At 47.0% G+C, this 14,228-nt stretch overlaps 1 protein-coding gene across 1 annotated transcript in view; it reads left to right on the top strand.

Annotated features, from left to right (window-relative positions):
- The window catches only part of CRTAP (cartilage associated protein), a 56,206-nt gene that overhangs the window by 38,382 nt on the left and 3,596 nt on the right, over nt 1–14,228 (top strand). Inside the window, exons 4-6 of the mRNA XM_029589649.1 lie at nt 1,470–1,598; nt 2,360–2,505; nt 4,508–4,591. Of these exons, the coding sequence (XP_029445509.1) occupies nt 1,470–1,598; nt 2,360–2,505; nt 4,508–4,591 (359 nt within the window). The remainder of the gene's footprint in view (nt 1–1,469; nt 1,599–2,359; nt 2,506–4,507; nt 4,592–14,228) is intronic.

Here is a 14,228-nt window from a genome sequence, read left to right as displayed (position 1 = left end):
GCCACAGGATGGGCTCTGCAGCGGCCCTGGTCTTCTTGGGCTGCGCTGATCCTCTTCTGCACGCGGCTGATGCTCCTCCTCCTTCCTGCCCGCGCAGCTCCGGCAACGTTTTTCTTCCGGGGCCGCGCAGGCAGGAAGGAGGAGGAGCACCTGCATGTTTAGACGCGACCTTTTTCTTCGGGCCGTGGTGGAGTGGCCCTGCTGATCTTCTTGCTGTGTGTATCCTGCACACCACACAGCAGTAGTTCACCGCTCAGCCGCCAGTGGGATGAGGTCCACCGGCGGCCATCGGAGGCTCGGCGCCCCCTAATGCTCGGCGCCCCAGGAGATCGCCTAGTTCGCCTAGTGCTTCCATCGGCCCTGGTTGAGGGGTCCGGGTCAATTAGGGGCAGTGCAGGATGAAGAATCAGAGGAGACTGGAAGACCTCAATATTAACTGGGCGAATTGGAGGCTAATTGGAAAAACTGTTTTCCCTCGCGCGAGCAAGTTTTAAAATTTGCCTATATACACTTGTAAAAGCTGACAAATTCCTATTGTATGCTAGCTGTGCTTAAGTAACCTCTTAAAATTAGGAGCATACATATGCATGGTTGGTGCATTTAAAAACATAACGCGCGTAAGTACGTGCATGATTAAAATTTATAGCCTATCCACGCTCGCGCACCGATATGCGTGTTTATGGGCGCAAGCATGTTCATTTTAAAATCAACCTGTTAAGCAATAGCCACTGCTGTTGGGTATAAGAGCATGAATGTGTATGTATGTGACAGTGTATGTGTGAGAGAGAATGGACATGTGAGTATGTGTGTGAGAGAGAGGATAACCTCCTAATCCTCGACAATATCAGGGTGACTGGAAATCAAGAGCTATTACCGGCATTAGTGGCATGGGAGCTGCTTAATGTCTGGGTACTTGCCAGGTACTTGTGACTTGGATTGGCCACTGTTGGAAACAGGATCCTGGGCTTGGTGGAACCTCGGTCTGATCCAGTATGGCAGTTTCTTGTGTTCTTATGCAGTAGCACCACCCAGTGGACTGGCTTGTCTTTTTATGCATTTCCATAATACCACAAGTGTTTTGATTTACCACTGACAGAAAAATGGTTGAACTAACATCGGTTTTGTAATTTCTGAACAGTGTACTTGCCTTTCGTAAATAACCACAAGCCAGTCTGCTGTCATAAGCATTCCTGCATGCCCTCAAGTCTCCATTGCTGTGTCTGAGGCTCATAGCTTTTGCCCTGCTGGTTGTTGGCTGACTGCAGCTGACAGCAGAACACGTCCTGAACTGACTATTTTATTTTCACTGTACAGTAACTGCAAGAAAAATACCCCCCCCCCCTCCCCTCAGTTGGTTATAACCAGTAAGCAGAGCACACAGTTCTGTCACAGCTGTACATTTGACATTTGTCAGCAGAGGGACACTGAAAAATAACAAATCTCACAGCCAGGATTTCTTTATGTTGCAGATCACTACTATGAAGTACTCGAATGCAAACTGAAATGTGAAGGTGACTTGACCCCCGTCATCGGCGGCTTTGTAGTGGAGAAGTTTGTGGCGACCATGTACCATTACCTGCAGTTTGCCTATTACAAACGTGAGTGAATATTGGTCGCAGAGCCGCAATGGCCCCAACATGTTGGAATCAGTTGGGTGTCCTGGTGTGAGGGAGGGTCGTTTTGGGGTTTTTTGTTGTTTGTTTTTTTTTTTGTTTGCTTTGTTTTCCACAGATGAACAGTTTGTCACTGATGCGGAGAATTAGGCTCGCCCTCTCGCCCAAAGAAAAAAAACAAAAAACCTTTTTTGAAAGGATGACCCTGGGTCTCCTGTGATTCCACACAGGAGACCCGGGTCCCTCAAACTGCCTGGAGCTTGGGAGTTTCACAGCCGTGAATCTCTTCATGGCCCCTTGCGGGGATGGGGGAAGGAGAGAAGCTCCGTCATTCCACAGCCCACAGATGTGCATCCAAGAGCAGGCTTATACCTGGAGATGTCCTGTGCCCTCTCAGCCACCAGGGGGTGACCATGGACATGGGATTACGTGGAACTGGCTGGTGATGGTGACAAAGCTGCTGGTGGAGGAGGAGGAGACACCACTGCAAAAGGCTGTACGACAAAAGGAAGTTAAGATACCAGAAACTCATTCCATTTGTCATCTTCACTAGGAAGGTTGTGTGGAAATACTTCTGGGGTGTCAATTGCAGGGCGCTGCTTGAACGTGTTGCAGGTTCATGCCTGCTGTGTGCACTACTCCTCAAGTTTTTACTTTCCCCTTGCCCTGAATTTCTTGCCTTTTGGAGCGTCAAAGGCATTTCAACCTTTTCCTTCCCTGTCTCCTGTTCTCTTTGTGTAATGCAGTAAATGACCTGAAGAACGCAGCTCCCTGTGTCGCCAGCTATCTCCTCTTCGATCAGGATGACCAAGTGATGAAGCAGAACATGGTTTATTATCAGTACCATAGAGAAAAGTGGGGCCTCACGGAGGAGGATTTCCAGCCCAGGCCGGTGGGTGGCGCAGCAGCGTTTTGATAAAATAAATAGAAACCGGAAATTGATTTCTTTATTTCTGTCAAATACGTACTATGTGAAACAGGAGGAGGTCTTAGAAGCTTCTTGCAGCAAGAGTTGCAGATGCGCCTATGATCTCTTGCCTGCGACACTCAGGAAATGTGCTGAAATCCTTTCCTGTGTTCCCGAGAGCATGTTGCTTCAATTGTGGAATGTTCTGGGTCCAAAACAGATATGAGACAGACAGTGTCCAGCAGCACTGAGACTGAGGTAAATTTTAGTCCCATCACCCGTGCAGTCAGAAAAAGCTGCCTCAGTATCTGTGATAAAGTTTGGCACTCAGGAAGGAATTTATCCTGGTACATCCAATATCCATCGTTTCGGATGGAACTAACATGTTGGAAATGGGGATCTAGCAGAATCCATTCTCTCCTTTTGAAAGGAACCGGGCATGCTTAACTTTTCCTGAGCCAACTACACAGAATTGTTTAAAAAAAAAAACTTAGCTAATCCTGCTCTTTGCTGTATGCTCCACTTTATTCAGCTGAAATTTGTGAGACTAGGATATGCTGTAATGTCGTCAGGTATTTCTAGAGCTGCCCTGCCGTTGGTTAGGGGTGCATGGTGTGCCCGATCACGATACCGCCTGACAAATTGCAATGCTTTTTTCTTTTACGTCGATCATTTTCTAAAAGCTTAGTAATAGATGCATTGGCCTGCCTTGGGTCTGTGCCACAGTTTAGTGGTAGAGATGTCAGCTGGCTCCAGAATTTCAGAACAGGCTGATCTGGTCTTGGTTTTACCCTGTTGCATGCAGGAATTTGTAGTCTTGCTTTTCTTAGGGACTGCAATAGGGAAGTCAGAATTACAAGTCCCCACATGCAGTAGAGAAAACCAGGACTGGCTCAACTTTGTCCTGAAAATCTAGAACCAGTTGGCTACCATGGGGCACCGTCCAAAAAGACCATGGGGACTTTAGGAGACCGGATGCAAGTGCTGGTGATGGTGGCTATTTCAATTATCATGGGACCTTGTGGTTAGCCATGGGAAGGGAGAGGTACTTGCTGGGTGTGAACTAAATAGGGGATCTTGCACGATCATTGACCCAAGAGGGTGCAATAGACAGGAGGAAGCTGATGAAAGCTGCCTTAGATAAGGAGTGATATTCTATAGGTAGTCTCACGCTGTGGCTTGCAACTCGAATGTATCCTCAGCAATGTGGACAGGAATAACTGGATAGGCTAGTGGATGTTTTTTTTTTTTTCCTGCCATCATCTACCCTGCTACTGTATAACTGGTTGTAGTTCAGAATGATTTTCTAAGTGTCGAAGACTGCACTCAGTTTAGGACAGTGATGCAGGTAAAGAGGTCAAACTAAAAATATTTTCAGGTTTTTCTGCAACATTTTAATGCACAATCCAGCTACTACAAGCCAAGCTGTTTCATTAACTAGCAGCACCATCTGATATGCATCTTGCCTCGCTTTTCAACAAGTTCATTGAAATAGATTTTTACCTAACCCTTTTTTTTTTTAATATATAAATACTGTCGTGCACGTCTGTGGCAAAATTGCTTCCAAAGGAAGCAAGAGCACACGATCTAATCACTCTCTTTGCCATGGCATCCATTGCCGTGAAACAAGTGTGGCAGGGGGCATTGCTAGTACGTACACTGGCGCTCTCCATGTTGATAGGTTTGCATTATCGGTGTTACCGTGGACATTGAAGATGGAAACATTTTTTTTTTAAGCTCAAAGGCACCTGTTGTGTTGCTGTTACCTTTGACAGCTTACATGGTTCCAGTCCCAGTAGACATAAACTCCCCTTTACAGCAAACAGGACAAACCTGCTGATTTTCTGGCAGATAATTTACCAAATGCCTCTATTTGGTTAAGGGGCTGCTTTTCCCATTGCTCGTGTTCCCGTGTTTCTTCTTTAACCATAAGACTTGCAGCAGCAGAGGTACCGATAAGCATTTTTTTTTTTATTTCTTGTGGCAGGAAGCGGTTCAGTACTTTAACGTGACCACCCTCCAGCAGGAGCTGTACGAATTCTATCAGCGGCACCTCCTGAGTGATGACGAGGTGAGCTTTTAATGGGGGAGGGGGAGAGGAGTCATGGGTGGGACCAGGAGGTGGGAGGGGATGTGGAAATAAGAATGGAGAACAAAAAAAAATTCTGTCAAATTTTTAAAGGACTCTGGAAAAAGAGGGCTGTGCTCCCCGCCGTCGGGTATATTTGTGGAAGGCCTCCACATCCGACGGTGCCCGGGAGCGGGGCGGGCGTGCTGTTCTCCCCTCACCCTGCCTGCGCCCTCATTGCAGGTCCAGCTTCAGCCATCTGTGAAACTGGTCGGTGTGACAGTTTTCCTACCACCCTGTAATTTTGTGCACTGTAAGGCGCTCCCTGTCATGCTGTAAAGCTTTCCTAAATGACTAGTTTCAGATTCCCTCCCCCCACCTCGTGTTTGTAATGCATATGTGCTTACAATTAATATCCCGGGCAGCGTATGCCCTTTTCCTTTTTTCTTTAATCCCTTTCCAGTTTAAAATCAGAGCTGGGGGAGGGGGGAGGCCAGTGACTGCACCGAGTTGTGTGTAATGGTAGGCAGTGGCATTTCCATAGCAGGACCTAGTAATTACTGTCTCTTCATCTGTTCGCATGCTGCAGGGTTTCTCTGTAATTTAAAGGGTACCTCTTTCCAGAAGAGCCTTCCTTCTTCCTGTCAAAAGGGAGGGAGGGGGGGTGCTGGACACTATAGATGTCAATGGGTTTTGGGAGCAGGGGTTACATTTTTAAAGTGCATTATATTTTTGTTTCATAAGCCCCTCTGGCCGATGTGTTCCTCCTCGGTGAACAAGAGGTCTAAGCTAGCCTCAGTGGCACTTGCATGGTGAGAAATACTGTATTTGAATGGCAGCGTTCTCCGGCACGGGTCTGGATGTTGTCATGCCTTTTATCAGGCTGGTCAGGGTTTTGGCCTGTAAGATTTCTAGTAGTGCGGGCTTCGACATTAGGATAATTTGCCAGCGGGTGAGGCTGAAAGAATGTGCTTCTCCCTAACTAAAACCCTCCCTTCTGGTTTTCTGCATGCTGGGGTGACTGTGTAGTGAGATCTGTGACCACATCAGGTGCCGAGAGCAGGGATTCCCGCAGGGATTCATGCAGCCTGCTGCTGAGAATAAAACTGTAATCTGATAAAAAAAAAAAAAAGGGGCTTGTTTCTGAACACCCCATTGATTTTGTTTTGGGTGGTGGTAGGGGGTGGAGAAAGGCATGCTTTTTCCCTCCCCCTCCATTTTATATCACACCCCCCTTCCCCTGCAGTATACCTGGTCTGGTCATTGCAGTGACATTCCTGGGCTGGAAGCCATGCACTAGGGATGTTCCTGAACTGCTGCAATCCTGAATCCAACCACTAGGTGGCACCCTTAAGCAATGATCAGGAACTCCTTCCTCCCCCTCAGAAGCTTTGAACGCTGCCTCCACCGTATCTGCCGTACTGGCCAACCCAGGGCGAAAAAGACCCAACTGAGGAAATCAAACCAGGGACCTTCCGTGTGGCAGTATGCTCCCCCCACTTACCCCAGTTTAGCGTCTTTGGGTGAGGAAGGTGTTGCTGCCCAGATCTCGGGCTGCGGATGCTTTCCAGTAAAGAATAGAGGTGCACACTTGGCTCTGGTTGTTTCGGCACTTGTTCACTTAACACACAATTTTTTGAATCATCAGTTCAAACTCAATATATGTCAAATCACACTTATTGTAGCATCTTCAGGGTTTTTAGCCTATTCTGTTACGCTTTTTGTCTCCGACTACCTTATTAAACATGCCCAGCTCACTGCAGTGGCCACACATGGCTCATTATGTTCATCTCCTTAACCTACAGCAACAACAGCGCCACCTTCTGGTTCCATTCATCATAGGAGCATTCCATTGGTCTCTTTCTTCAGGGGTCTCCTTCTTTCAGCATTCACTCTTACATAACTGTCATGCTTCCCTTACATCATTTCTGTTCGTTTGCGTTACCAGTTAATTAATGGCCAGTATTAATGAGGTTTCATGATAATCATAACATCTCATTTCCTTTACAATCCAAGTATATCTTTTCTTCCCTTCAAGCTAGTCGTGTCCCCCCCCCCCGTCCCCCGCCCCACCAGGCCCCTTTATTTTTCCCTCTTTTCACCAATAGGGGGAAACTTTTAGGGTTCTCGAGCTGTCTCACATAATGACAATGCTTGATTATTCCAGAACCTGAACATATCAGTTCTGCTCTTGGAGGGAAGACCCTTTCCCCATTTTGACATATTTAACCTTCATCCTTGTGGCACCCATAGTTAGCAAAGATGTAAGGCCCAACAAGTGGGCAGCGCTGCCACCGAGGAGGCTGGGCTGGTACGGACAGATATGCTTTAACAAGTCCACCCGAGATGTGGATAAAGTAGTGCAGTCGCCTTGTTGAGTCTACTTTGATACTTAGAACATGCTGTGTTTTGTTGTGTACTGATGTCTTTGACATATGTCCGTACAATAAACATGAACTCTGTTATTTGCTTTTCTTACTGTGTCTCCACAAAGATATGGGAACATTTCTTTTCTGCTCCCCTGACTGGCTAACAGTGAGCGGGGAGTATTTGCAGCTGCTTACTGGACAAATTTGGTAAAAAGATTGACTTACTGCACATGAAGAGCGTTATTTATGACCTGCTGTGCTGCTTCAGGTTTGGGCAGCAGGCAGCATGGAGAACAACATCGGCTGCCATTGTTGAATCACTGTGCACGAAAAAAAGTGGCTTGTTAAAACTATTATTCTGCAACCGTTTTCGTGCAGAGTTTTAGAAACGGAAGGCGATGGCAGATAAAAGGCCCCCTCTTGTCTGCTCAGTTTGCTTCCTTGTGCAGTGTCCCAGAACTCAAGTTAAACTCTTGGCTTCCTTTCATTGTTAAGGATATTCTGTGCTTTTCCCGTGTTCCTCTTGGTCACTGTTAACTGCGTTTGCTTCCACTGGGTGGCTGTCCTATCCTTCGCCACTCTTTCTGCGAAGAAGTTTTTTGGTTTTTTTTAACCTTATTCCCGAGTCAACTCTCTTTGAGCCTTGTGTCTTGACTTGTTTTAAAATTTCTTTGCCACAGAAAATGTTTGCATCTCGTGCCTGCTTTATAACTTTCAGGTATTTGTCTCTCTCACCACCCTCCGATCTGTCCTCTCCTCCTCTCTGATGAAGTCCTTAAGTCTCCTCTGCTATGGTTTTTGTTCCAGACCCTGTGCCTTTCTCCAGAGCCTGTATTCTGCCAACATCCTTTCAGAGTCAGGCTTCCAGAATTAGGCACAATACTCTAAGCGAGGTCTCACTAATAAACTGAACAGAGGCATAACTGCTTCCTTTGTTCTGCTAGTTATGCCTCTTCCTGTGCATCCCAGCATTTCTGTGGCTCTGACACTGCCCTGTTTCACTCCTTAAGATCACTGGATAATGATTGCCTCCTTGGATTTCTCCACCTCCAAATGCATGTCTTTATATTTGAATCTTAACTACTAGGTACTCAACCACCTTCTTAGATCACTCCTTATTCTGTTTATTCCCTCCGGAGTGTCCACTCTTGCATATTTTGTCCACTAACCCTGCTGCAATATCACTCACAAAAATATTGAACAAAACAAAACCCAGGACAGTTTACTGAGGCACTCCACTGATCACATTTCTTTCTTCAGAGTGAACTCCAGTTACCACCACTGTTTGCCGTTCAACCAGTTTCTGATCAAGTCAGCCACCTTAGGGCCTCTCCTTAGGCTGGTCATTTTATTTTTGAGTCTCCTATGTGGGACAATGTCAAAAGCTTTATTAAAATTCAAGTGTCCAACATCCTTTGCATGCCCCAATGTAATTCTCTTGTCACCCCTTCAAAGAAATTGATCAGATTTGTTAGTCATGATTTCCTGCTGGTTAAACTATGCTGCCTCAATTCCTACAATCTGCTCAATTCAAGATACTTCCCTATCCTATCCATTAATTTACTCACCACTGAGGTCAGACTAACAGGCCTGTATTTTCCATCCTTCTCCCTATTACCACTTTTATGAAGAGGGATTACATCAGCCCTTCTCCAGTCTTCTGGAACCACGCCCATCTCCAAAGACTGATTGAACAAATCTGTCAGTGAACCTGCCAGAACTACTCTGAGCTCCACCCAGCCTCGAAGCTTTCTCCACTTTCAATTTTGCTAGCTCTGTGTAAACCCATGTTGTTGCGAGTTACTTCTTTTAAAAAATGTGACTGGATAAAGTTGAAAGGGTGGCAGCAGTGGGATCCTGAACCCGAACCAAGACGGAACGTGCAGTGGGCGTTGTTTGGAAAACTGCTTTCCTCTAGAGCATGGAGGGAAAACAATAGGGTGAAGGGATAAAGGGTGGGAAATGGGTGTACAGTTTAAAATAGATGAGGGCTTATTAACAGCTACTTCAGCTCAGTGATAGAGTCTTCAGCTTGGAGCCAGTATCCTTCAGATTCAGATCCAAAAGTAGGCTGTGATCACAGCAAGAAGGAAACCTACACTGAGCATTTCTAAATATTGGTGGTTTGAGCTGATCCTTTGACTCAGTAGTTAATGAAAAAGTCTCTTATGTTTGAGGGATTCAGGGGCCGATTCATTTTTTTTTCCCCATTCTTTGTCTATGAGGAAAGACCTTTATGAATCATGTCCTTACTCTGGAAGAAACTGAATTCTTCAGGCTACCCTGAAGAATTTACTGGGCCTCCATTTCTCTAGTAATGCCATATGAAAGATGTCTTTATTTTCAGCACTGTCTCACTCTCTGGCTTCAGTCTCAGACTGCCTCCAAGCCCACACCCAGGACCAGTGGAAGCACTAGGTGAACTAGGTGATTGCTTAGGGTGCCACAGGTTTAGGGGAGACCCAGCAGCCACCTACTTCTTCCATTAGACCTGCTTAGAATTGTGAAAAAATGTTGCCCCGATTCCCGACACTGGTGGTAGCTGCAGGACTTACGCCAGCGATTCTCAACCGGTGTGTCGCGTACTACTCGCAGCCGGCGGGGCCGTAGAAAAGATGACTGTCACTGCTAGCCGCCGCCGGAGACCAGGCCGGCGAGGGCCAAATAAATGAAGACCGGCGCTGCCAGCCGCTGCCGGAGACCAGGCCAGCGGGGGCCGAAGAAAAGAAGACCGGTGCTGACAGCCGCTGCCGGAGGCCAGGCCGGCGGGGGCCGAAGAAAAGAAGACCATCGCTGTCGGAGACAAGGCCGGCGGGCCAAAGATGAGCTGTTCAGCTGGGGGCCTTTGTGTGTGGGTGTGTGTATTTGAGATGGGAAGGGTGTTTCTGTGTCTGTGTGGTGTGTATGTGAGACAGGGAGGGTGCTTCTGTGTGTGTGTGTGTGGTGTGAGACAGGGAAGGTGCTTCTGTGTGTGTATGTGAGGCAGGGAGGGTGCTTCTGTGTCTGTGTGGTGTGAGACAGGGAGGGGGCTTCTGTGTGTGTGTGGTGTGAGACAGGGAAGGTGCTTCTGTGAAAATGTAATGTGTATGTGAGACAGGGAGGGTGCTTCTGTGTGTGAGGTGTGTATGTGAGGCAGGGAGGATGCTTCTATGTGTGTGGTATGTATGTGGGGCAGGGAAGGTGCTTCTGTGTGTATGTGAGGCATGGAGGATGCTTCTGTATGTGTGTGTGGTGTGTATGTGAAGCAGGGAGGGTGCTTCTGTGTGTGTGTGGTGTGTATGTGAGGCAGGGAGGGTGCTTCTGTGTGTGTGTGATGTGTATGTGAGGCAGGGAGGGTGCTTCTGTGTGTGTGGCATGTATTGAGGCAGGGAGGGTGCTTCTGTGTCTGTATGATGTGAGACAGGGAGGGGCTTCTGTGTCTGTGTGGTGTGAGACAGGGAGGGGGCTTCTGTGTGGTGTGAGACAGGGAAGGTGCTTCTGTGTCTGTGTGTGTAGTGTGAGACAGGGCAGGTGCTTCTGTGTCTGTGTGTGTGTGTGGTGTGAGACAGGGAAGGTGCTTCTGTGTGGTGTGAGACAGGGAAGGTGCTTCTGTGTGTGTGTATGTGAGGCAGGGAGGGTGCTTGTGAGAATGTAATGTGTATGTGAGACAGGGAGGGTGCTTCTGTGTGTGTGTGTAGTGTGAGACAGGGAGGGTGCTTCTGTGTGTGTGTGTGTGTATGGTGTGAGACAGGGAGGGGGCTTCTGTGTGTGTGGTGTGAGACAGGGAAGGTGCTTCTGTGAGAATGTAATGTGTATGTGAGACAGGGAAGGGGCTTCTGTGTGGATGTGTGTGTGTGTGTGAGACAGGGAAGGTGCTTCTGTGAGAATGTAATGTGTATGTGAGACAGGGAGGGTGCTTCTGTGTGTGTGAGGTGTGTATGTGAGACAGGGAGGGTGCTTTTGTGTGGTGTGAGACAGGGAGGGGGCTTCTATGTGTGTGTGTGTAGTGTGAGACAGGGAAGGTGCTTCTGTGAGAATGTAATGTGTATGTGAGACAGGGAGGGTGCTTCTTTGTGTGTAAGGTGTGTATGTGAGGCAGGGAGGCTGCTTCTGTGTGTGTGAGGTGTGTATGTGAGGCAGGGAAGGTGCTTCTGTGTCTGTGTGGCATGTATGTGAGACAGGGAGGGTGCTTCTGTGTGTGTGTGGCATGTATGTGAGGCAGGGAGGGTTCTTCTGTGTGGTGTATGTGTGAGACAGGGAGGGTGCTTCTGTGTCTGTGTGTAGTGTGAGACAGGGAGAGTGCTTCTATGTGTGTGTGTGTAGTGTGAGACAGGGAAGGTGCTTCTGTGAGAATGTAATGTGTATGTGAGACAGGGAGGGTGCTTCTTTGTGTGTAAGGTGTGTATGTGAGGCAGGGAGGCTGCTTCTGTGTGTGTGAGGTGTGTATGTGAGGCAGGGAAGGTGCTTCTGTGTCTGTGTGGCATGTATGTGAGACAGGGAGGGTGCTTCTGTGTGTGTGTGGCATGTATGTGAGGCAGGGAGGGTTCTTCTGTGTGGTGTGTGTGTGAGACAGGGAGGGTGCTTCTGTGTGTGTGAGACAGGGAGGGTGCTTCTGTGTGTGTGGTGTGTATTTGAGACAGGGAGGGTGCTTCTTTGTCTGTGTGGTGTGAGGGAGGGTGCTTCTGTGTGTGTGTGGTGTGAGACAGGGAAGGTGCTGCTGTGAGTGAGTGGTGTTTATGTGAGGCAGGGAGGGTGCTTCTGTGTCTGTGTGGCATGAATGTGAGACGGGGGGAGTACATCTGTATGTGTGTGGTGTATATGTGAGTCAGGGAGGATGCTTGTGTGTGTCAATGTGTATGTGCAAGAGAAAGATGGAGCATGTTTTTGGCTGGCTGTGGCTGTGAGAGAGAGGGGGCATGTGTGAGATTGAGCCTGTTTGTGAGGTAGAACTTGTGTGTGATTGAGAGCTTGTGTGTAAGTGAAATAGAGCATGTGTGTAATTAAAAGCCTGTGTGTAAGAGAGAGCGAGAGCATTGTATGATTGATAGAGACTGGCCAGAGAGGTGACATATGTATGTGTGAGAAAGACTGATCAGGGAGATGACTGGTGTGTGCATGTGTGTGTGCTTGTATGTGTGTGAGAGAGAGAGAGAGACTGGTTGTGGTCTCTAAGGAAGAGCACCATGAGGACAGCTTCAGCAGCTACTGCTACTTCTGGTGTGGCCTGCAAGGGAAAGGAGTAGGATAACTGCTGGAGAGGATAAGTAAAGGTGGCTTTTTAAGTTCATTTTTCTTGATTGACTACCATTTTAATTATTGGGTAGTATGTGATATGTCTGCTGTTTTTAAATATTTTATTCGTGTTTGGTAAAGCTTTCAAAATTTGCATGAATCTTTAATTATTGGATATTCTATTCATCAGCTGTTTTGAAATTATTTTATTTGTATGATTTTATAATTATGATTAATGATTTATATATCTTGATTTTAGTGATTTGTTTCATGAGGAATGGTGACATTTTTGTTTTTCCATTGTTACACTGTATAGAGTCTGGCGTGATATGTTTTACAGTTCAGGTTTTTGTCTGCATATTTCTATTTATACTTTATGTGGCTTTATTCTGTATTTGGTGAGGGTTTGTGTTCTGCATGCAAAGACTGAGATGAAGCATTCTTTTAGCATGTGGTTTCTCTGTAGGGATCTGTAGTAGTTTTAGCTTGGCCTGTTCTGTTTTCCTGATAGGAGGTGTATTGATATTTTAGATTCTGGTGTAATATTATTGTATTCTTTTTCATAGGTAGGGTTGTTATTCTTTGAGTGTTGGCAGATAGTACTGTGTTGATACGGGAGGACCATGCCAAAACATATCACAATAGGTATGATGCCATATGAATTCCAAGATGCAAAGTTTTCTTGTTGGCATCACAACAGTGCATGAAATTATCACAACAACTTGTATATTAATTTTACCTCAGAATGTCATTTTTCATGTAATTTAAAATTGTGTATGGGGAGGTGGGGGGAGAGTGTGCCAGGCTGTAAGGTTTGCCTAGGGTGCCTAATACCCATGCACCAGCCCTGTGCACACCCACTCCTGCACTTGCAGAGTGATTTCTGTAGTGTACTCAGGCTCCACATTACCCAGGTCCAACTACCTTGAGATAAACACAGGTTCCCTCAGTGGCCCAAAGGCTAAAAGAAAAGTCCCTTCTGGGACCCAAACCCCTGAATTCTTGCTCGGTAGCCAGCAGCAGCAGCAACAGTCTTCCCCTCAACCTTGAACTTAATCACATTGGTTCCTCAATGCCCCTGTGCCCTGCTGAGCTAAAAGGAGACGAGATGGGGGGGGGGGGGGGTGAGGTGGGGTACCCATTTCATGCACTACAGCGAGGCGGTCCAGACATGAGGTCAGACGAGAGAGTAACAAACAGCAATGCCAAACGTGACTTGGAGTAACAGCAAAAGGATTGGCTGATTTTCCCCCTTTTTTTGGCCCTGGCAGTTTCCTCCTCCCTTTGAGCTTCCAGTTCAGTCGGAACAGGCCTTTTCTGGGGCTATGGCACCCTGACCCTTTGTGGATATGTGGGATTTCCCCTCAGTGTTTAACCCTGTTCCATTCAGCCTAGTTTTTTGCCATGGCAGTCCTCAGTCCCAAATGCACTGGTGTGTGGTGTGATGGCTGGGATTCCCTCCCTACAGGGGGGGGGGGAGAGGGCTGTGAGGGCTACTTCTGCAGCACCCTACTCCCAGCAGGCCCGAGGAGCAGGCACTGAGGAATTTCCTGCCCACCAGTTACTAAGTTTATTCCCAGTAATTGTCCAGTTACAAGTTACACAAGGAATGCACGGAGTCTGCCTGTATTTGTGGACAGAGGACAAAGGTCAAGAATGAAGTTGGCCATCGACACGGAGCACTGAAAACCTCACACTGTCTGATTGTAGATGATTACAAAAAAGGCAGTTCCTTATCAAGTCCCAGCTGTGAATTAGGATGGCCCTTTCTGCATATGAAAGCAGCATTAACTGGACTGTTCAGAAAGTCATTTTATTTTAACCAATATTTTGTTATATAGAAGGAAACAAAACTGATTTAAGCTGATGAAGACAACAGGTGAACATATACTGGTAACAAAATTGCAGGTGTTCATCACCCCTGATGGGTTTAATTGCTTTAAAACAAATTGGCATTTTTCTAAATGAATTGCAGGTTAACAGGGACCAAGTGAGTTGCCCATCCCTCTGTAAAGACCCATTTTAGAGAACAGAGTCCTCTGCTGAGCAGGGTCCACCAA

The sequence above is a fragment of the Rhinatrema bivittatum genome, chromosome 2 (assembly GCF_901001135.1).
Source record: "Rhinatrema bivittatum chromosome 2, aRhiBiv1.1, whole genome shotgun sequence".
Classification (NCBI taxonomy): domain Eukaryota; kingdom Metazoa; phylum Chordata; class Amphibia; order Gymnophiona; family Rhinatrematidae; genus Rhinatrema; species Rhinatrema bivittatum.
This window is presented reverse-complemented; position numbering and strand designations above follow the sequence as displayed.